Source organism: Trichosurus vulpecula, chromosome 4 (assembly GCF_011100635.1).
Source record: "Trichosurus vulpecula isolate mTriVul1 chromosome 4, mTriVul1.pri, whole genome shotgun sequence".
In the NCBI taxonomy this organism is placed as follows: Eukaryota; Metazoa; Chordata; class Mammalia; order Diprotodontia; family Phalangeridae; genus Trichosurus; species Trichosurus vulpecula.
In genome coordinates this window covers 46,032,214-46,056,717 of record NC_050576.1, presented here as the reverse complement: position 1 = coordinate 46,056,717, position 24,504 = coordinate 46,032,214, and the positions used below count along the sequence as shown (strand labels likewise).

At 37.7% G+C, this 24,504-nt stretch overlaps 1 protein-coding gene across 1 annotated transcript in view; it reads left to right on the top strand.

Moving 5' to 3' along the window:
* The window catches only part of SPATA1 (spermatogenesis associated 1), a 77,260-nt gene that overhangs the window by 2,409 nt on the left and 50,347 nt on the right, over positions 1 to 24,504 (top strand). The window contains exons 2-4 of the mRNA XM_036754778.1: positions 4,291 to 4,491; positions 6,243 to 6,349; positions 22,275 to 22,392. Of these exons, the coding sequence (XP_036610673.1) occupies positions 4,450 to 4,491; positions 6,243 to 6,349; positions 22,275 to 22,392 (267 nt within the window). The 5' untranslated portion in view covers positions 4,291 to 4,449. The remainder of the gene's footprint in view (positions 1 to 4,290; positions 4,492 to 6,242; positions 6,350 to 22,274; positions 22,393 to 24,504) is intronic.

Here is a 24,504-nt window from a genome sequence, read left to right as displayed (position 1 = left end):
CAAATTTTAAGAACATAGATATTACTTCCTAATTACATGCAGAACTGTAAAATTTATTGTTTTGTTTAATCCAGGCTTTGTATAATATTTTAGTAATAGTATTTTATGTTTTTTAGGCCATCCCAATCATACTTTACTTATTAGATTGTATAGGTTAACAGGGTAAAGCACAATGAAATAAACAGATTTGTTCAACAAATGTTCCTTTTCATAATAAAAATAGTTCCCAAGAATTTACCTATAAAACTCGTATAAATAACAGCAATACAGGTTCACCAACTAAAAATTCCCTTACTGACTTAATTTCCCTTATTGTCGCATAGACATAATGACATTGGGGTCATAATAACTCAATAGCGTAGAAATTGATGCAAAACTGGCCCATCTTGGGCCGTGCCCAAGGAGATTGATTACAAGGCCTCATTGTAATACGTATAATTTCACATACCATGCCATGAAACTCTAGCATTACATCATAAAATATTTTCATTGGTATTTGAATCAATAAAAATAACGAGTGAATAAATGAACATGAATGAATAAAAATTCATAAAACATTTGTTAAGTGCCTGCTAGTGCAAAGTACTGTGCAATGCTGTGCATGCAAATAGGATGGCAAGCCCTCCCTCCTCCCAGGGAGCACACACTGCAATGGGGAAGGCCCATGGTCTTTAGGGAGGAGTGGCAAAGCAGACAGTAAGCCACTTCTTTCATGTCATTTCCACTGTTAAAATCATATTTGTTTCTGACGTTGACCTATTTGTGAGCGCCAAGGACTTTGGGGCCAAGAACATCTTTTCTGCATCTTTAGTCGCTGTGGCTGTAGACCCTTAGGAGCAATTGTCAGGCTGCATCTCCTGCAAAGGACTTGCTGCCCGGGATGATGGCTATAAGGGCTGGGTTGTAAGCAGGATACTGAGTGATTGGGGTGGGGGTGGGGATTGCTGCTGGACAGGGCACCTGTTCTGATGGATAGTTTTGGCACTCCATTTTCAACGAATGAAGCATCACTTAGCAGTTGAAGACTCTAGATCAAGTTTTCTTTTGAATTTATATTTTCACTGATTTTTTTTCATAAAGGCCTCTATTATCTTCTGAAAAATTATGGCAAATCATTTATCTCTTTTTCAATGGGATCTTAGATACTCTATGTGCATCCACAGAGCAGTGAAGCAGGACTGTGGTTCTATCCCTGATGGTGTATAAGGCTTGGTATGATCTTTCTCCATGGAATGGGGAGGAGTATTCATTCCCATCCCTGCATATAAACCTATGCATTGAAATGAACTGATTGTACTATCATTGTTCTCTTCATGCAAGTCACAGAATCTGAGTTACGGAAGACAAAATGAGATTAGCCCCTCTTGGTTATTCTTTCAGATATGACCTACTCCAAAAACGAAGTCAACTTCATTTCATAATCACTTCAGTCTTTAACTTTTTCTGTATTTGTTCATTCCTCAATGCATTTTCCATTTGAGATGAACTGTTTTTGAGTTCTGTTCCCATTAACAAATGCCCAGTGTTGTGCTATGTAACCTTTAGGTGCTCAAACACTTGTTGATGTAGACTGATCAAAATGATGATAATATATAATATTATATATGCAAATACAAAATATAGTTTTTATTATTGTGTTTTGTGCTACTCAAGAGGAATCCTATGTAATAGTATCTTCTCTATGTTTTAGGGTTTTGAATTTCTGTCATGGTTTTGAATACAAACATTCTTGGAAATGTTATATTCATTTAATGATTATGGAGGTGGGACAGAGCAGACAGTATAGCTTTCTTCAAGTATTTGAAGGGTACAAAAAGCTCTGCACTTTGGAGTTAAGATAGAACTGTGTTTGAGTCTTGGCTCTGCTACTTGTTAACTGAGTGGCTCTGGGCAAACCAGTTATCCTCGGTGAGGTTCAGTTTCCTTGTGTCTAAAACTGGCATAATAGGTAACAGCACCTTCCTCATAGATTTGTTTTAAAAAAATCAGTGATAGAATGTGTGTAAAGTGCTATGCTGTGCAAACATTAAGGTGCTATAATAAATGTCAGCTATTAGTAGGAGTAATCATTTAGAAGTTACATTTATTTATTTTTTATTTTTTGATTAACAAGCATTTATTTTTTCTTCCTCTAACCTTTTTCACCCTTAGGAGAAAAAGAAAGACAAAACCTCTGTAACAAATATGCCCAGCCAAGCAAAGTCATTTTCCACATTGGCCATGACCAGATATGTGTCCCCTTTTGCATATTTTGTCTACCTCCTTTCTGCCAGGAGTTGGTCAGCATCTTTCATCACTGGTCTCCTAGAGTCATTGTTAGTTGTTGTGTTGGTCAGAGTTCTGAAGTCTTTCAAAGTTGTTCACTTTTACAGTGTTATTATAAATTGTTCTCTTGGCTTTGCTCACTTAACTCTCTGTCAGTTCATGACCTGCTTCTGCCCCACACCCATGGCAACTAGCCCCTGCATCTGCAGACCTGGACAGTTCTTGGGTCTGTTCCCCATATGGCGATATAGTTCCTTTGTATGTGGTTCTTTGCATATTGACTACCCTGTTAGACTGTGAGCTCCTTAAGAAGAGGGAATATTTTTTGCCTTTCTTTGTATCCCCAGAGCTTATCATAGTGCCTGGCATATAGTAGGTGCTTATTTATGCTTGTTGAGTGCCTGACAGATTTTCCCAGATTTCTCTGAAAAGGTTCATCATTTCCATTACATTTATATGCCATACTTTGTTCATTGCCCAGTTAATAGGTGCTCACTTAGTTTTTACCTCTTTGCCAACACCAAGAGTTGATATACATAAAATATATGTATATATTATATGTTTACATGTGTTATATTTACCCCTATATACTATAGGTTTACACATATATACCATGTATTCACATATTGGTCCTTTTCCTCTTTCTTCCTTCTCTTTGGACATAGGCCTAATAGTGGTATTGCTGTTCAAGAGGTCTGCACAGTTTATGAATTTGTAGGGGAGCTTTCCCTAACTGCTTATAGTACCTATTCTCCTGTAGCTTCTCTAACATTTGTCATTTTCAAATGGTCCCATTTTGAACTTTAGCATAAGTAGATGATTTGATTTAATTCACGCAGTGATTTATGTCATATCAAACTAGACAAGTTCAGGAGTTTGTATGATACCCCAAGAGGTTAATCAATCACTGCTGTCCTTAAAATGGAATTCTTAAAGCCATACCCTGCTCCAGGGTTTTAGCACTATTAAATTACATGGAACTTAAGCAACTGTTCTAATGTTGTACAAGCAGTTCAAAGTACATAATAGAACTTCTTAGAATCATCCATGTTTTCTTTATCATTAGTAAGAAACTGCCTAGGTATAGTGCTTCTTGGTAACTTCCTTCATGGATGACAGATTCATTACTTAGCATTAAGCATAAATTAATGGGGATCTTATATCCTGACAAAATTCAGGGTTGTTAGTCTCATCTGAAATAGTCACTCTTTTTTGTGAATGTAAAGGAATCTGTGCCTGAAGAGAAATCCATGGGTTGAGATTCTGATATCATTCCTGATTGTTATCTGTATAAACTTAGATTTTCTACTAACAAATTTTATTTTAAGTAAAATATCACACAGTTTCATTTGATGAAAATCAGGGGAGATGAGTTGCTCTGAATATTAAATCAATTCTTCATCATGTCCTAATAAAGAAATTTATTAGATCATTTGGTGATAATTGTAAAGAACATGGTTTTCCTGCATATGAATTGACAGCTCTATTCACTAGGTACTTTTCATTTGGTATAGATTATTTTTCTGCATTCTAGTTTTAGGCCAACTTTAAAATCTTTTTCACAAAGTTCTATTTTAAAATAAGTTTATTAATATCTTTTGTTTTAAATTTCCCACTGTATCTTTCCCACTTAACCTGTTCCAGAGGGTTGTCCCATGGTTAAAAATTTTTTTTTTTAAGAAAAAGAGGAAGAAGAGAAAAATCAGCAAAACTGGTCAATATAGTGAAAAAAATGGCAACATATGTAATGTTCCCCAACTTGTAGACCTCCCCTTCAACCTCTGAAAAGCAATGGAAGATGAGTGTCTTCATACATCTCTTCTTTGGGATCAAGTTTGTTCTTTCTGATTTTGCAACACTTATTTTTGATTGTTTTGTGGTTGTTATTGGAAACATTTACATTGTTGTAGTTATTGTGCATATGGTTTTCTTGGTTTTACTTACTTTGTATCAATTCCTGTAAGCCTTTCCATGCTTCTTTGTATTCATCTTATTTATCATGTCTTACATTTTTTTCCTTTTTAGCAGGCATTTACATGTCTTGAAGACAAAAGATGAATGGAATGCTATCATTAAGTCACCTAGAGGATCTATATTATGAGCCCTATCATTAAGTAATGCTTAAATGAAAAGGAAGACCGCCAAGAAGCAATCAGAAGTAATTATTACCCTACTGAGGCACCAATGACTACGTCATTCAATCCAAGTCGACCTTCTTCATCAGAGGTAAAAAATTCTTTTTGTATGAAAAACCTTTTAAACCTTCTTGTCAACATTTTTTAAAAAATCAGTGTTTATGAAAAACAAGTGCAAATTATGTAGATAGTCTGTGATAACTTATCACTGAAAATTTGATATTGTTTATTTACATTATAAAATTGCTTCTGAGCCACAAAGATGTATGGATTAACTAGTTTCTTTGTAGTGGTTATCCATTCATTTATAGAACATGTTGGAGATAATAAGATATACTTATTTTGAATTTGGCCACAATATGTCATCAAAAGTATTAAAGCAATTTATTTAATTTAGAAATAGTGTTTGTGTCACATTTATTTCATTTAGCATGGCTTTATCTCAAGGACAATATTAACAAATACTATTAGAAAAATATTAAATTATATACAAATCAAAATTTTAAAGTTTTGAAAAGTTTTAGTATTTAGGTAATAATTTTTTAAAATGTTCTGATTTTCAGTGTGTGGCATATGACAATCTTATTATTTGACTTGCCTTTTGTAAAGAATAATTGTTTTGTTTGTGGTAATTTTAATATCCTATCTATTCTCAGGATAGCATACTATATATAGTCATATATAGTACATTATAACTATATATATGTGTGTATATATATATATATAATGTCATAACAAAACACCAATAGAAATATAGGTATAAGTACCTATACCTATATAGTATATATACCTATATAGATATAAGTACCTAATTACATACTTTTGTCAAATCTTTTGATTAAACCACTTAACTTTTAAACACTGCCATTTGCAGTTCTGGGAGTGAAAGTGGGCTCCCTCAAGTGCCCTGGAGAGCAAGAATTGTGCCACAAAGCTACTTTTGAGACTCTTTTTTTATATGACCCTTTCCCCCGGGGTACGCTCAGTCCCTTTTCCTGCGTACTCTTTTCCACATACTCAAAACCAAGGATGACATAGGTTTATGGAAATATTAAATTTTCTTTTCTTTTTGAGTGATTAAAGGTAAAGAAGGAGCATTTATCATTTGTTTCAGTTCAGGGAACCCATTTGCCAACAGAAACAATGTCATAAATGTTGCTTAAATTCCCAGCCCAACTTGACCCTCTGGGGCATATATTCTTAACATTTTTTTTGTGTCCTGGATCTCTTTTAATCTGATAGAGCCTATGAACTTCTCAGAATAATGTTTCTAAGTGCATAAAAGGAAACACATTGGATTATATTGGAAACTTATTATATTGGAATACAGTGACCAAGATATTTTTTAATTTACAGGCCCTCTGAAATCTGTCCATGTACCCCTTGAGAGTCCACAAATCCATGGTTAACTACCCTTACTCTAGAGATTTTTCAACCCATAACATAACCAAAGTATAGTACCATTTCAGATATTGTTTGGGTTAAATGAACTGTTGTGTTTAGATATGTAATCCTAACCGCTGTTTGTAACATTGATTTGAGTGAGTGTGGTCCAACTTCTGAAACAAGAAACTCAATGAGTCTTTGTAGTATGCACCATTTGAGAGTTGGAGATTGTCTTTACTGCATGTAGTTAAAATCCCTTTTTAAAAGTTTTTCGTTTTTTGTTTCCATTTAGCTTAAGGGACATATATGTTTAGAAAATTACATATTTATGTCAGATCTTTTGATTAAAATCTCAGTTCTTTAACATTGATACTTGTTTTATTTCAATGTAATTTCAAGTGTTATTTCAGTGCTTAAAATAACCCTTATCTGACAAACTCTTCTCAATTTATTTAGTTGGTGGAGCTTCATGTTTTTTATGTCCCTGAAGGATCATGGAACTATAAGCTAAATACCATTTCAATAGAAGTAGTCAGTAAATTTATTTCAGCTGGATTTATAAGGCAAGTATTTTTAAAGTCATGTAGAAATGTGTTCAATGAAGTGACTTCTTGTTCTTCCCCTTTACCTCTTCCCTCCCCCTCTCCCTTTCCCTTCTCCTAAAATTTCCTCCAGATAAGAATGGGAGTGGACCACCTCCCACCATGGGCTGGAATTAGTCTCTGGCCTAATGCATGGCATGAACCATGGGAAGTGGTGTTGCCCTTGGCACAGTGCTGCAACCCAAGGAAGAAATTTTTCCTTGATGGGCTGCTGTGGTTGAACATTTAAGAAGTTAATCATCTAAGAACATTTGAAGAGCTGCAAACATTAATCAGTCCATTAAAAACATTTTAATTCTTTAAATATTAATTTATTAATTATTAGGTGCTAGACAGTAAGGATACAAAACAAATCAAAAACAAATAGCTCCAGGCCTTCAGAAGCTTTCATTTTACTAGGAAGTATACCATACTCACAGATAGGCAGATTCCAGTTAAGTTGAGGAGGCATAGCACTGATAAGAGAGAGAGTACAATAAAGATTGCTGATCACTGAGGCTGGGTCTCCTGGGTTAATCTGTAAAAGGAGATGCAGATTCTGAGAGGTAGAATCGAGGAGGTACTTCCTCCCCAGGCCTGGTGGGGTCAGTCTGTAGAAAGGCACAAAGACAGTGAAGGAGCACCCTCGGATTCATACAGTCTTTTATTTTTCATCCACATAATCTTCATTTTCAGTGGCTGATTTTGTTGTTGCTGTTTTCATTATATATATATGGACTCTTTCAGTTTATTTAAAAAAAAAACACTAATTGCATACAGAACAAGAAAATGAAACAGTTATGTTATTTCCCAATATAGAAAGGACCAGTCTAAATTGTTGGATCATCAATTGTTATTTTAAAAGGTAGTTATAAAATTATCACTAACAATACAAAACAAACAAAACAAAACAAAAACAGACACACACACACACACACACACACAAAACAAACAGAAAATAACCCCTGACCTTCAGAAGCTTGCATTTCACAGGGAAGTATTCCACACTCATAGACAGGTAGATTCCAGCTAATTTGAAGAGACTACACTCTAACAAGGTAGTGACAAGCAAAGTTTACCTCCATCACTTAATTATGTCCTATTGAGACTTCCTTTGTCTCTTTTTGTCCCAACTAGATCTGAGTTCTTTACCTTTGGGCAGGATGCGGGTGAGTAGTTATCCACTGTAGCTAGCTGGTGTTAGACCCAGGGTAGTGGCAGGAACTTTGGCTCACTGAGCAAATTCTGTGAGACATAGTTCTAATTTAAGTTGGATCTGTGGTTACTGCAATTATCAAGAAATGAATAGGCCATCCATGTGCTGAAATCCAATCCAGTCCAACAATCATTTATTAAGCACCTACTATGTTCCAGGCACTGGGCTAAGTAAGCCCTGGGGATATACAATTGATAAAAGGAACTTCCAGTCTAATGGGAGGAGGGGTGGCAACACACAAAGAGAGGCAGGAAAGGAGAAGGGGGAGACCAGAAGGTATCTTCTTCCTTGGAGTGCGAAACCAGGCAGAGCAGCAGATGCAAAGTGCAGGGGCTGAGGGACCAGCTTCTGCCCACTACAAAGGAAGGCGCTGAGAGGAGATTGGTGTTCCATCCTCCTGTCCTCTGATCAGAGGGGAAAGGAAGATAAGGGAGGTGCTGTCGTTCAAGGCTTGAGTTAGCAAGCATGGTGGTGAATTTAGAAGTGATGAGCTTATCCTGGGAGGAGCATCTTGTTCTGTGGAGTTGAAACCAGGTAGAGCAGCAGATGCTAAGTGGAATGAGAAATCATAGGAACAGCTAGGAAAATAGAGTCATGAATTAAAACCGAATCAAAATAAAGCAAAACAATAAATAGGACAATACAGGAAACATGACTACAGAAGTAGATCAGGATGAAGATAATCTTGGACAGATGGATTATGGTACAAGAGATGTACTTTAGGGCAGCTAGGTGGTGTGGTGGGTAGGAAGAATCAGGAAGACCTGAGTTCAATCTGGCCTTAGACTCTTACTACCTGTGTGACCCTGGGCAAGTCACTTAACCCTGTTTGCCCCAGTTTCCCCATCTGTAAAATGAGCTGGAGGAGGAAATGACAAATCACTCCAGTGTCTCTTCTAAGAAAGCCCCCAGTGGGGTCACAAAGACTCAGACATGACTAAGACAACTGAACAACAACAAAAAGATGTGCTTTTTGTGTCCACAACCCCAGATGAAGTAAAAAGAAAAAAAAAGGAGCTAATTAACAAAACTGGTGTTCCATTCTGTCTTCCAGGTGGGCTACCTGGGCTGTGGAGCAAAAGACATTGGGCTTGGGGATTGTTGCTGGCTCCTAAACATAGTCTTCTAGTTTACTGCTTTCTTAATTGGCCAGGTGTTATATCTGATATCACCAGTTAAGGTGGCACAGTGATCTACTTTCTACATACCTTCTTTGGCCTTTTTAAAGTATCTCTAGTTCATCTTAATGTTTAAACTTCATGCATTTATATATAAACATTTAAGACTATAAATCTTATTGATTCCTTTCTTGGATTTTTTTTCTCCAATAAACTTCTAGGTGCCTCAACAGCCATTTTCAACTAAAATCCCTTCTTTTACTGGAAGCCTTCCCCAACTCTTCCTAATTCTAATTCTTTCCTTCTGTTAATTCCTATTTATTCCATATATGGCTTGCTCTGCATATATTTGTTTGCATGTTATCTCCCTACATTAGCTGGTAAGCTTCTTGAGGGTAGGAACTATCTTTTGCCTCTGTTTGTATCACCAATGCTTAGCACAGTGCCTGAAACGTAGTAGGTGCTTAATTAATGTTTATTGATTGATTGATGGGTTGCAGTGTAGAAGATGGGCTAGACTTTCTGTTTGGCTGCAGAGGGCAGAACCAAGAAAAAACAGGTGGAAGTTGTGAGGAAACAAACTTAGGTTCGATGTCAGGACAAATTTCATAACAGAGTCGTCTGAACCTCGAATGGGCTAACTAGAGAGGCGAGGCGCCCCCCTCTTTGGAGGTGAGCCTGCCTGTCTAGTACATTCCCTGCTGCCTACAAACATACCATAGGGAAGTAGGGAAGAGGGGAGAGTTTAGGGGAAAAGATAACGAGTTCAACTTTGAGCATGTTGCCTTTAAAAGTGTATCGGGGACGTCCAGTCTGAGATGTCCAAGAGGCAGTTGGAAATGCGAGGCTGGAGGTCAGAAGAGAGGCTAGGACTGGAAATAATGGATCTGGGAATCGTCTTCACAAAGATGATCATGAAAGTCATGCAAGCTGATGGGAAAGACGGCGTATGGGGGAAGAGAAAGGCCCGCGACAGAGCCTTGAGGACGTGAAAGCTAAACCGACTTTATTTCCCTACAATTCTTTAGCTGTAAAATGGGTCAAATAATACCCATCTACCCCTTAGGGTTATTGTGAGGATTAATTAGGATAATACTTACGAAATATTACCACAATGTCTGGTACATAGTAGGCGCATAATAGATGCTTATTTTCTTCCTTCTCTTCCATCTTTCCTTCCCTTCTCTCACTAAATTCTTACCCTGTCATACCGATTTCTTTTACTTACCTTTTCTTACCTTGACTTACTTTCTCCTTTGGTCCTTCCCGCCTCAAGCTCAAGTCAGCCTCCTTTCAGCTTTTCCTTAGCTTCTGCCTAAATAACCCAAATTTCTTCTCCCGAAGATCAGTCTCTGGCCAAAGAAAATGGAAGTGGGCTTTTGACTGGAATTTCCTAATTTTCTCAAATTTCTCCTCCCTAAATTCAGTCTCTAGCCTTCAAATGTCCAAATTCCCAATCATCTTGACAAGTTTCTTCCTCTTATTCAGTTCATCTCTCTTTCTTACTTTCTTTATGTCTTTGTTTCTGTCTTTCTTAATTTCTTTCTCTCTCTCTCCTTCCTTCCTTCTTTCTTTTGCATTTAGATTTATTTATTTATTTCAGTTTTCAACATTCACTTCCATAAAATTTTGAGTTTTAAATGTTCTCCCCCTCTCCAAGGTGGCATGTAATCTAATATAGGCTCTCTATATATATACATTCATATTAAGCATATTTTCACACACATCATGTTGTAAAGTAGAACCAGAACCAATGGAGAGAAACCACGAGAATCTAAAAACAACAACCAAAAGAGAGCAAATAGTATTCAGCTCATCTTTCCTCTCTAGCTTCCTCTCCTGTGACCCATCCCCACAGGAGTCAGGAATTAGGATCTGCCAGTTGAGTAACACTTTTTAAAAATGAGCTTGGTTGGGCATTATTTGTTCTTGATGAAGCCAAGCTAACTTTTTATGATTACTTCTTTATTTTCATTCATCCATTTATTTATTCGTCCTACTGCTTGCCAGGAGCTGGGGATACAAAGACAATAACAAGACAGTGACACACTTAAGGAATTTGAAGACCTCTGGGAAGAGCTCACAGCCTCTCCAGAAAACAGATCTACTCTTGTTCAGCTCTAAATATTAGGGTGTCTTTCCTGACATCCAGTGCAACTTTGCCTCCTCACAACTCCACCTTTTAGTCCTGGTTCTGCCCTCTGGAGCCAGACATAAAAAGCCTAGGCCAGGGGTGAGGAACATTCAGCCTTGAGGCCACATGTTACCTTCTAGGTCCTTGGGTGCAGCCTTTTGACTGAGTCCAAGTTTTACAGAGCAAATCCTTTTATTAAAGGGATTTGTTCTGTGAAGTTTGTATTCAGTCAGAGGGCCACACTTGAGGACCTAGAGGGCCACATGTAGCCTTGAGGCTGCAGGCTCCCCTCTCCTGGCCTAGGCCTTCCTCCACATGACAGCCATCCCAGTACTTAGGCAGCTTTTTGGGCCCGCCTTAATCTTCTCTTCTTCACACTAAACGTCCACAGTTCCTTCACCTGATCCCCATATATCATGAATTCAAAGCCCTTCTCCATCCAGTTTGCCCTCCTCTCGACACTCTCCTTAAACCATAGTACCCAGAAATGAACAAAATACTCCAGATGAGGTCTGATGAGGGCAGAGTATAGTTGAATTATTATCTCTTTATTCCTGGAAGCTATTCTCTGCACCACACCTCCACCCCTGCCACTCAAAAACTCTTGTCATTTACAGGTTAGGTTGCTAATGGGAACAAGTCACCCAGGTTCAAGGGACTTTGTAGGTCAGTGCTCCTAAAACTAGTTCATAAGCCCCAGCCAGTACATTTACCTTTCAGTATGTAGCTGGAAAATACAATCAGCTCACATCGAAAATGTTGGAGTAGCTGCAAGCCATCTTCCCCATAAACATAGGGTACGCTGTTCCACAAATATGCAATGGGAAGAGTGTTAGAGAGTTTATAAATGGAGAGGCACCTACATGAACGCATGTGACCAATACAGCTCTGTTGCCACTGGGACACCCAGTGTGATTCTTGCAGCATTTTCATGCTGTTCTTCACAGGATGCAGTGTTTCTGAGGGGCAAATTACAGGGCCCCCGAACCTGCACCTGGTCTTGATGCTTGTACATGGTGGTCTCCATTTTGGGCTCAACTGAAATACTGGCCTAGGGTATTGCTTTATATAATTATATGTGTGTGTATAGATATATGTGTGTATGTATATATGTACATACATATACACATATGTGCATATATATTTGAAAGAAACAAACCGATACCCTAGAACTAGCAAACGCCTGGCTGTAATCTCTGCCGTCTTCCACATCTGGCTCAGCTGAATTCCAGGCTTAGGGTGCTTCTGTGCTTTTGAGGGAAGAACAGGAAGTCATACCCTAGGACCAACAAGAGGCTTGGTTCTGGGGCCTTCTCTCTTCTGAACAGGCACTGGACTCTGATCTCTTACCTATTCTCACCAATTTGCTTCAACTCAACTCTTCAGCTGGATCTTCTCTGTTGGACACTGCCATGTGCTTCTACTGTAAGATGTCCCTCCCAGTGGGAGCTGGATAAGCAAGAATGGGCTCCCCCTCTCCATCATTGCTGCATTTCCCAAGTACAAGGGAAAAGTTACACAGTGAGCTCTTTCTCCAGAGCTGACTGATTTAGAGCAGGACCAGCCTGTTTTTTTATCAAGGTCATTAAGAGGTGTGGAAACCCTGTGTTCCTCAGTTACTTTTATCCAGTGTATAATTGCACCCAGTTAATGGAGTTAAACCTTTGTTTTCAAGTTGTTTAAGAAAACTACTTAATTTGATCAAGAACTGATCTACCTCCTTTATACCTGTATTTATAGGGATTAGAACTATGATTTCACAAATATAGGGAATTTCCTGTTAAGAAAATGCCCTCTACCAATGCATTTGTAATTGTGTGTGTGTGTGTGTGTGTGTGTGTGTGTGTGACACATACATATATACATATATATGTATGTGTGCATATTTTCTCCCTCATTCTAATATAAGATCTTTAAAGGCAGGAATTGTTTCAGTTTGATCTTTTTATTTCCAGGGCCTAATAAAGTTCATGGTTCATAGAAGCCCTTGATTGACTAATGGACACTGTTTTTACAGGACAGTACCATATTTTTGTATTTATCTTCTGTTACTCTTGCTTCCATCTTCTGTACGTGTCTTTTTAAAACCTAAGACAGCTGATATTCATTCACATCAGTCTCTAGACAACCTTCCCCATTTTCTCCTCATTGAAATTATTTTTCTTTGTTTCTTTAGAATTTCATTTATGAGATCTCCCCATCTTTCCTGGGGCAACTTCACCTGGGGTCCTATATAAAATATAGGTTGTTTATCTGACTATATGCCTGGTTTTCCCCTCTTCTATTATACCTTCAAAGAGGAAGTGGTCACTTCTCATCATTTCTGCTTGAGCAACCTGTTCCTTTTCGCTGGTGAGAATCAAATACTAAACAGATATTTCCTTCATTGATTCTTCTACCTTTTGAAACTATTTATATGGCAAGGCAATAAATTATTAGGTCTTTGCAGATAGTTTGCTCCAGCAGATAAGACAGTGTGCACGATGGAATGAGCACTGGCTCTGGAATCAACTCCCTCTACTGCTCATAGCCTGTGTGACCTTGACCAAGGCACAGCCTCATCATATAGATATAGATGGAGAGTCCTATCACCATCTTCCCTGTCTGCTTGTCCTGTTCTTTTTAATAAAGTATGCCCTTCCAAAGCCATTTCAGTCATAAATCTAATCCCACTAAATCTCAGACATATATATATGAAGTCAGATTTACCTCTTTATGTTAGGTTCTCTAGTTTACCTGACTTGCTACACATCCTTTATGCATTTGTGTATGGACATCTGAGACCATGATGGATTTTATTGATGATTCCTTTCTTGGATTTTGTCGCCCATGAATTTCTAGGTGCCCCAAATGCTATTATTTTACCTATATTGGTGGCTACTTTATATATCTAACAGTATGTATTCTTAAGCATTTCTCCCTCATTTTGTCTTTTCATTTTAAAGCCTTTTTGACTAGATTTGCAAGGTAATAGACAAAATTCAGTGTTGCCAGATTGTTTAGGTATGTTATGTTCATGGCCAAGGACATGTCTTTTTAAGTATTGGTCTAAAAATCCAAAATTCTTTATCTGTTATCATCTTCTTTTTATTTTCTTCCTAGTGTTCTGGGTTGCTGATGGTCAGTGTTTCCCAATGATTCTTTGCCTGGACCTACAGTAGACAGGTTTCATGCATTTTTGGCCCATTCATAAGGGCTACTTATTAATGGTTTCATGGTGCTGAATATATGAAGACTTGAGGCCTTGAAAGTTCTTGAAGTCTTCAGAGGCCTGTACCTGGAATATTTGATGACCTAGAATAAATTGGTAGGAATAGCTATTCACAATTTTTTTTCCCTGTTTAATCTTGACCTGGCCCATATACAAATAATTTCTAAAATGTTGGCTAGCTAAATGAATTTATTTTTATCTCTGTATAGATTTCTGTCTTAAGAGAGTTATTTGACAAAAAGGGTTACAAAGTAAACTCTTACAAGTAACAACCACCTACTAGTATTAAAGAATATGGAAAATTTTGTTCTTTAGATCAGGGCTTCTTAAACTTTTTCCACTCACGATTCCTTTTTTTGTTTAGGCAGCTTCTTTGGCATTTTGTGGTCTGAGGGCATGCACAGTGTAACATGCACATGCTGTGTATTCAGAACCAAGGCTGCAATGAAGTCGCCTGATATGCATGGGAAAGCGATGCCAGAAACACCTCAGATTGATTACGCATGGGATTTTTAATTAATTTTTGGTCTTTGCACTTTCAGAAACCTTTTGCTGTTGCCCAATTTTTCACCACTCCATGGGGTCGCGATCCACAGTTTGAAAGTGCTACATCCTAACTCTTTGGATTACAATCTGCAAATAAACATTTAGAAGTAAACAATTTAACTCATTTTTTTAGTTAGATATACCTAGTTCTTTACAGGTATATCCTACCTCCTATATGACCAATGTCATTTTGTAATATCATTACTGTATTATCAGTAAGGCTCATCCTAAAATTGGGTTCTCCATTATAATGTCCATAGGAGCTCAGCTCAGCCCTGGTACCATCTGAATCTGTTCCTCTATGGGCTTTTTAACCATGGTACAGAGATGAAGCACTTCATAGAAAGAGCGAACTGATAAATGGCTTTCTGTTAGTAGCAGTAGTTCTAATAAGTGCAGAAGAAGTTTAAGTAGATAACAATTCACATTTGTGTATCGCTTTGCAAGTATTATCTCCACTGGACAGAAACAGACCCATAGTCACACAGCTGTTACATCTGAAGTAAAATTTGAACTCACAATCTTCTGACTCTAAATCCTGTAGTCTTTCCCATTATGCTGTACAACCTCTGGGGCACGCGAAAAACAAGAGAGAAAAGAAACAGATTTCTTCCCCTTCCACACAGGGCAGTTTGGCAGAGTCCTTTTACATTTCTTTGGGGAGAAGAAACATACCTCCTTTCCTACCAACTCCACCCCCACAATATAGGGACGGTTTTTGTGAAATTTTCCCCTCATGAAGCAATCCCCAGATTCACCCAAGAGTTGTCATCTCCAGCTACAGCTTTTGAAATATTTGTAGCTAAGTGGTTCCCCTGCTTGAGAAACTAAAGTCATTGACTTGGTTGGGGTGGGGGTGAGGGAAGGGAAAATGTGGTTGCAAGGCTGAAAGACGCTGTAAGAATGGAGCCTATGAGAAAAAAAAAGAATGGAGCCTATGGCTTAATTTGATCCAGACCAAGAAACCATACCCACCCTCCCTGGCTCAGAAATCGTCAATAGATTGATAGTCCCAGATTAGAAATTAGGAAGTTCTTGGGACATAAAAAGTTATCTCTTCCCAAACTCTCCACTCCCCTTCCCCAAATTTCAATACCCTCAAAATCCAGTTAATGATGGTACGTCAAGCCTCCATACGTCTTAAAGTATCCAACCCTAAGCTATTCTAGTCTCAGACTCCCTACCTAGACTAGCTTTATAAAAGCTTCGAATCTCTTTAAAGAACAAACATTTCTTGGCCTTTTATAATCTGAATTTTGGCCCAAAAATATTCTTCCATTTATAGCATTTCTAAGGAACTGTCTCCTGAAATAGCATTCACCTGAAATCATATATTTTCTTAGAACCAATTAATGATGTTAAGTGGAGTATGCCTATTTAGTTTTCAATGTTTTTGCACACATTATTTCATTTGATCTTCACAACAACGCCAGACGTAGCAGATGCCACTTTATTGATGAAGAGATTGAGGCTCAAAAAGCTCATTTAACCTTAGGCTAGTAAATGGCAAAAAGATGAGGCGAGATCTTAGGCTTTCTGATTCCTAAGTGGGTTTTTCCTCCCACTATACGCTGTTTCTATGTAATCACAGAATTACAAAAATTCAAAATTGGAAGGGACCATCAGCAGAAATTTAGGTTAACTCACACCCCAAAAGAATAGCCACTACAACATATTTGACGATTGACCCTAGAGGCTTTTGCCGAAAGTCCAGCAATGAAGGACCCGCTATCATCTGAGTTAGGCTGTTGCACTAGGTTTTCCCTTATATCCAGACTAAATCTGCCTCTTTGCAACTTGTAGTCATTGCTCCTAGTTTGAGTGCCTAGGACTAAACAGAATAGATCTAATCCTTCTTCCATATGAAAGCCTTTCAAGTACTTGCTGACAACTGTTATTTTTACCCCGAATTTTTTTATCACCAGGTTAAATGTCCCCAGTTCCTTCAAGAGATCTTTATATTGCATGAACTCTAGGTTTTTGCTATTTACTCTTTACCATTCTGGTTACCCTCTTCTACATGTCCTCTAGTAAAGTTCATAAGAGTTCTTCCTAAATGGTGGTCACCTAAAACTGAACTCACTTCTACATATGTGTTCTGACTAAGCCAGTGTATGGAGGGACTGTTGCCTCCTCTCTAAAGGCAGCCCAAGATTGCATTACCTTTTCTGACTGCCTTTTCACAGTATTGATTCATATAATTAAAACAGCCCAATTTTTTTCAAATTGCTCTATGACCACATCTTCTTGAGTTTTGAACCAAATTGTTAAATTCTATATTCATCCATATTAAATGTTCTCTTATTAGATTCAGTCCAAGATTCTTGCCTCTTGAAGAAAAGACTTTGTGTATCTTGACTCTGTCATGCAGCATGTTAACTAACCCTCCTGGTTTTGTGTCATCAGCAAATTTCATAAGCATTCCCATTTATGCATTTGTCCAAATTATTGATAACAATGTTAAACAGCAAAGGGCCAAGCACAGATCTCTGGGTCACCCACTTCACATCGATACTAAACCATTAATGACATAAATCTAGTCATTCAACTAATTCCTTCTAATTGTGTTCTTATCTAGCCCACATCTTACTATCTTTTCCACAAGAACAGTATGAGACACTTTATCACTTTTCTACAATCTAGGTACATTATATTTACAACCTTCTTCTGATCTAACCATTTCGTAACAATTGAAAAGAGAAATGATTAATCTGAATTGATGTATTCTTGACAAAGCCATACTAACTCTTTGAAATCACTGCTTCTTCATCTGAACAAAGAAAGAGGTAGGGGTAGGGAAAGTTTTGAACCACATCCTGGGGCAGGTAGGGAAAGAAAAGAGGCAAAGGGGGGAGAAACAGACAAAATCAAAGAAATTGATTTAAATAAAATCAAGGAACTTGGGGTAAGGCATATAAATAATCAGTGAAAGATAAGGAATATGAGAATAGACTAGCATCAAAGTAGTATAAGAAAAGCCCCAATCATAGGGATAAAAGATATTGACTTAAAATAAGGGGAAAATTCATACAAAAGAAATAAATGGAGAAAAGCACAACCTTAAAAAAGAAACAGTTGCTTCCTTTTTCAGATGTCCACTATTTCATTAATAATGCATAATCCCAGCAACTAAAGTCAAGTTCACTGGCTTATAGTTTACAAATTCCATACTCTGCTTTTTTTGAACATTGGAACAATGTTTGCCTCTCTGGTCCTATGGTACCTTTTCTGTTCTCCAAGGTCTTTCAAATGCCCCTGTGACTCAGCAATCACATCTGTGGGAAGCCTGTAGTCACCACAGATGGAGTTCATCCTGACCAGGTGACTGTTGTTCAGTAAAGGCAGCTAGATGCTTTCCACTTTATTTCACCCTGTTGGTCATTTTGACTTTGTCTTCAGTCCAAAGCTGGTCTCCTTTAAAGAGAAACTGAAGCAGAACAAAAGTTGAATAACAGTGCCCTTTTTCTCTGTCATCAGTTATAATTGCTCTGTCTACCTTAAACAGCAACCTTGTTCCTTTCTGGGAGCCTCCTTTTCTTCTGCAATATAATTTATTTTTAAAGCTTTTTGTTGGCCTTAACTTTTCATTCTAAACTTAGCTAATTTAGAACTTTAGAACTTCTGACACTATTCTGTAATAGTATTACCCCATTGTATTATTACTACTACTACTATTATTATTAATCTTCTGTTACCTACCCTTGCTTTCTTCTGGACATATATTTTAAAAATCTGAGCGATTTGGTGAGCTCCCTCTGTATCAATGTACTCTTCAGACAACTCCCTCTTTTTTTTTTTAACCTTTTGTGTCTTCAGAATTTAGCTTCTTCTGTCATTCTTCTGGCTTTCCCTGAAGAATTTTAGTCCATGGGATCTATTCTTTCTCTGAAGTACTTGAAATAAGCTCAAAATCTGGGTTGCTTTTTGGCTTTCCTTTTCTCTACCACAAACTCTAGAAGAGAGTGATCACCTCCCGCAGCGTTCCCATAATTTCTACTCTTTGTTGGAGGGAATTGGATTCAAAATAGAATTTCTTTTTGTTGGTGCTCCTCCTTTAAGGTTTGTCAAGAAATTCTGAACTGCTCTTTTTCTTTTGGCAGAAAGAGCAACTCAGCAGATGAAAAAGTAAATGTAGTTTTTCATCACCACTCTATCATTCCTCTTTTCTGGACTTATGATGTTTCCCAAACTCCTTATCTGTTTCTTTGTTCTTTCTAGTAGTAGACTCTAGTGAAAAAATTTCTCCCATTTTTCCCTCCATTGACCTCCACCCAAATGTTTTCCATTGATGCTTTCTCCTTCTGATTCCTACACTAATGAGAATTTATAATGATTATTTTTGCACAGCTACCCCCAGGGCAGATTAAAAGCATAATATTCTAGATCATTTACTCTAAGTTGCTTTGGAGTAGATGAATATTGTGTTTTTTATGTCTTCTTTCCATAAGTGAATTTCCCTCGGGCTCTAAGTAGGTATAGAACCTTTTTAAGCTTGGGGAACTTCTAAGACCAAGTTACTTACCATCTCTCAGCCTCAAGTTTTTTCCTCTGAAAAATGAAGAGATTGGACTTTATGGCCTCTAAGGCCCTTTCCAAAGCTAAGTCTGTGATCTTAATTATAATAATAATGGTAAGAGTTCATATTTATAGAGAGTTTTAAGATTTGCAAAGTGCTTTACATTATCTGATTTAACCCTCACACAATCCTATGAGGTACATGATATTAATATCACCATTTTATAAATGAGCAAACTGGAACAAGAGAAATTCAATGATTTATTCACAGCCTCCCAGCTTATAAATGTCTGAGGCAAAATTTGAACCCAGGCCTTCCCAGCTCCCAAATCCAGTAGGAACATTCATTAGGCTTCATTGCCTCATTCAGTCACCTAAGTCTAGACACTATATTCACTTACTTATAGTTACTAAGTTCTCTCTGAGGCCTGAGTTTAGATTTTTTGCAAATAGTGTAAATTGGACAAAATTTTATCTTAAAATGACAAAGGAAATAGTCTTTTCTGCTTCTCGAAAGGATCCACTGATGATCCCTTCAATAGAACACAGCCAGAGTAAAACAGAAGTTTATAAAATTTTCTTCATTATTTATACAATAATCATGTGGGCTTTTTGGCTGAATTTTGTGTACAATCACTTTAGCCCTCTGTGTTGTCTGGAAATACGGTGTTAAGGGTGTTTGATAAATTCTAATTACTATTAGAAGACTATTTTAGCTTTGGATATTATTCCATAGGGCAGATGAACTTCATAGATAGAGCCACATCATATTCTAAATTTTGGCCAAACAGAGAAAGAAAATTATACATCAAGAAAACAAAGGTCTGAAGGAAATCTGGATGAGACAAGATTGTTATAGTGTATAAAAATGAACAAAGACTTGAGAATGAGAAGTTAACCTTAATGACAGATGGCACAAGTTGATGACATTTGCCTAATGGCATTTTGAAGGGAATATCAAGATGCCAGATCCTGAGAGCTTTCACTTTAGTATTCTTGGATGATAGTAGAATGCCAGCATCCTGAGAAAAGAACAGAGCTCTTGCACCTGTGACAGGTATCCCCCAGAACTGTGAACTCTGGGAGTGTGGACTTCTTGGTTATTGTATTATAGCTATGCCGATTTCACCAAGTCAATATCCCTCTTAAAATAGGTATTTATCATAAAAGGTAGTGTATTAAGATAACTCTATTTCAGTGAGTCAGTAATTCTAGAGCCTCAACAATATGACAGAAATTAACCCCTCATTAGTTTTTTAGTTGCAAAAAACCCCTGTAAGTTTAATATTTTTTTTTATAAATTTTTTATTTTTAGTTTACCACGCACGGTTCTACATAGTTTTGAGTTCCAGTTTTTCTCCCCTCCCTCCTCCCTCCCTCCCCAAGACAGCATGAAGTCTCATATAACTGTCATGTATAACTTCGCATTGAATTAATTTATGCACTAGTCAAGTCGTGGAGAAGAATTTTGACCAATGGAATGAATCATGAGAAAGAAGAAACAGAACCAAAAAAAAAACCCCAAAAACAAAAACAAAAGAGAAGCAGAAAAGGCGAGCATGTAGTGTGCCTCAGTCTGTATTCAAACTTCGCAGTTCTTTGTCTCGATGAAGATAGCATTCTCCATCGTGAGTCCCCTGGAGTTGTCCTTGCCCCTTAGGTTGCTGAGAAAAGCGCAGTTTGTCAGGGTTGGTCCTCACAGAATCCATATATCTGTGGCTGTGCACAACGTACTCCTGGCTCTGCTCCGCTCACTCAGCGTTATGTCGTGTAGGTTTTTCCAGGTTGTTATGAAGTCTGCATCATCCCCATTTCTTATGGCACAATAGTATTCCATTACCTTCATGTACTACAGTTTGTTCAGCCATTCCCCAATTGATGGGCATCCCTTTGATTTCCAATTCTTGGCTACCACAAAGAGAGCCGCTATAAATATTCTTGTACATATGGGTCCTTTTCCCGCTTGCGTGATTTCTTTGGGATACAACCCTAGAAGTGGTATTGCTGGGTCAAAGGGTATGAACATTTCTATAGCCCTTTGGGCATAGTTCCAAACCGCCCTCCAAAATGGCTGGATCAGCTCACAACTCCACCAGCAATGCAACAATGTTCCAATTTCCCCACATCCTTTCCAGCATTTATCATTCTCCTGATTTGTTATTTTAGCCAATCTGACAGGAGAGATGTGGTATCTAAGAGTTGTTTTGATTTGCATTTTTCTAATCAGCAGCGATCCAGAACATTTTTCCATATGCCTGTAGATAGCTTTAATTTCTTCCTCTGAAAACTGCCTGTTCATATCCTTTGACCATTTCTCAATTGGGGAATGGCTTGTATTCCTATATATTTGGCTCAGCTCCCTGTATATTTTAGAGATGAGGCCTTTATCAGAGATACTAGTTGCAAAGATTTTCTCCCAATTTTCTGCTTCCCTCCTAATTCTTGTTGCATTGGCTTTTTTTGTACAAAAACATTTCAATTTGACATAATCAAAATTATCCATTTTGCATTTTGTAATGCTCTCTATCTCTTGTTGGGTCATGAATTCTTTACTTTTCCACAAATCTGATAAGTAAACTATTCCTTGCTTTCCCAAATTACTTAGATTATCAACTTTTACTCCTAAATCATGAACCCATTTTGACTTTATTTTGGTATATGGTGTAAGATATTGGTCTATGCCCAGTTTTTGCCCTACCATTTTCCAATTTTCCCAACAGTTTTTGTGAAATAGTGAATTATTAGCCCAGAAACTGGCCTCTTTGGGTTTATCAAAGAGTAGATTGCTAAACTTGTTGATTTCACCTATTTGTGTACCTATCCTATTCCACTGATCCACACCCCTGTTTCTTAACCAGTACCAGGCAGTTTTGATGACTGCTGCTGTGTAGTACAGTTTAATATCTGGTGTGGCTAAGCCACCATCTCTAGCATGTCTTTTCATTGATATCCTAGATACTCTAGACCTCTTGTTTTTCCAAATGAATTTTGTTATTATTTTGTCCAGCTCAGTAAAAAAATTTTTTGGTAGTTCGATTGGTATGGCACTGAATAGATAGATTAATTTAGGTAGAATTGTCATTTTTATTATATTAGCTTGGCCTAACCATGAGCAACTGATATTTCTCCATTCCTGTAAGTTTAATATTACCAAAATGCTGTTTCAGGGTGTCACCTAATCTTACTTTACAAGCCCTGAGGGAGCAGCTGGGTGAGTTCCTGGGTGAAGAGGCTGTTGCAGAAAAATTTTTGTTTCTGAAATGCATAGGAAACAATTTAGCGGTGGTAAGTTATTTTCCGTTGTTTTTATTCTTTAACCTTCAAAACTTCTACACTTTAAAAAACCGCATATTCTAATTGCTTCTCCACACAACTAGAACTATAGAGATGCTGTAAGGATCTGAACTATCACTAAGAAATTTTATGAAAGAGAAAGATTTGATTGTTCCCACTTTTCCCATAGTTAGGAAACAAGAACATGGTGTGTGTGTGTGTGTGTGTGTGTGTGTGTGTGTGTGTGTGTGTGTGTGTGTCTATGTGTATGTGAGTTTCCTTAGAAATAAAAAGAAGACATGACTTGAAAACAGGATCTTAGAATGATGATTTTTCTAAGTAGTTTATGATTTATGATTTATGATTTAGTTTAAGTAGGTTGTGATTTTCAGAGTTTTTGAAGGTTCGGTATTTCAGCTTAGAAAGAAACGTCGTTTCTGCCTGGGCCAGCACCTCACTGAATGGAGTCTGAGTGTAGCACAGATCAGATCCAAGGAATTCTTTTGTCTAGAAACAGGAATATGGGATGTGTCGCTGGAAAGGGCTTTGAGGATACCAAACCCAATCCTCTCAGTTTTCAGGTGAAGAGGCTGAGGCCCAGAGAGGTTAAATTTGCCCTTCTCATCTCAGACAGTGACTAGCAGAACCAGAAGTTAAAGTTGGGTGTGCTGACATAGTCTCCAGTGCTTTTCCTATCTGTTGAATCACTGCAGTATAGAGTTGAGGGACAAAGGCGAGAAACAGGACATCATAGACTCATTGGATTATTGAAGTTAGAGATGGAAAGAGGCTTAGAGGTAGTCTAATTCAACTCCCCTTACTTTATAGATGAGGAAACTAAAAAAGTTAAATTACTAATGTTAGTTTACACAGATAAGTAAGTGGCGAAGGTGGGATTTGAAGCCAGAATCTCATCAATCCTTTCATTTTATAGATTAAGAAATTCAAGCCTAGAGAAAGTAACCATCTTTTAACTCCAAATCTTTTACTCTTTCCACTAATATAACCTTGTATCTATTACCCTATCCTCAAAACTCTTATCCCCAATAACAGTGCAAACAGGAAAAAAGGTTCAGATAGGCTAATGGGAAAAAGCCTTTCATTTTTTGAATAGAAAGAAGAAAAGAAAACCACTCAGGGAGAAATAGGACAAAGCACCTTGACAAAATAAGGCCTGACTTCTTTAAGCTTCCATTCCAGGCTTTCCTTAGAGCTAAGCCTCCCTTCTGCTATCTGGGTCTATTTAGTCCCTTGTTATTAGTCTTTAAGAAGGGCTTTCTTGCTTTCCACTTGTTGCAGTAGATTGAAAGCTGTCATACCTAGAATTTCCAATCAAACATTTCTGTCAGATTTCTGACCCCCTGCCAGGAATATACTCTCTTCCCATTTCTACCTCCTAAAATCCTTAATTTTCTTCAAAGGTCAGTTAAGATTATTAAGTTCCTATATGTGCCAGGCATAGTTATCTTGAAGCAAGGGTATTTGTTAATTTAGCCTTCAGTTGGCATCAGCTTAGAGATGAATGATCCTTCCTCAGAATTAGCCAATACTGAAATTATGGAACTGAGAAGAATGTGTAACTTAGAGAATTCTGGGGGGAGAAACACCAAAAAGAGACATGCAAGAAAGGAGGCTCAGAGTGGGTGTGGCTTGGGGGTTGATGCTCAGTGACCAGGCATTTTGCCCCTTCCCCTCCAAACTCTTCCCAAATCACTGCTTCTGAGACTGATGAAGATGTTTGCTATGCTGATAAAGGCAATAATTTGTGAGCTACCTGAAGTACCCCTTGGAGTCACTGCCCTTCTCCCCTGCCTCTGAGTCGGGGAAAAACTACTCTGCTAACTTATCAACTCTCCCTCCTTCCTATGAGGGGAAAGGGATATAGCCAAAAAAGCCATTTTCTGTTCCTGTAGTCAGGAAGGATTCTGCCTCTAGTAGAGCCTGGTGCTAATGAATATTGCACCCAAAAAACAACCTCTCTTTCATCCCCCTTTTGCTTTCTCCTCTGTGACTGTGCTGTGTATTCTTTTATATAAAAGAAATTAGCCACTACCCCTTGATACATAATTAATGCTAGTGACACAGCGAGGTTGGGGGAACTGATTAGGCTTGAAAATTTGGAAG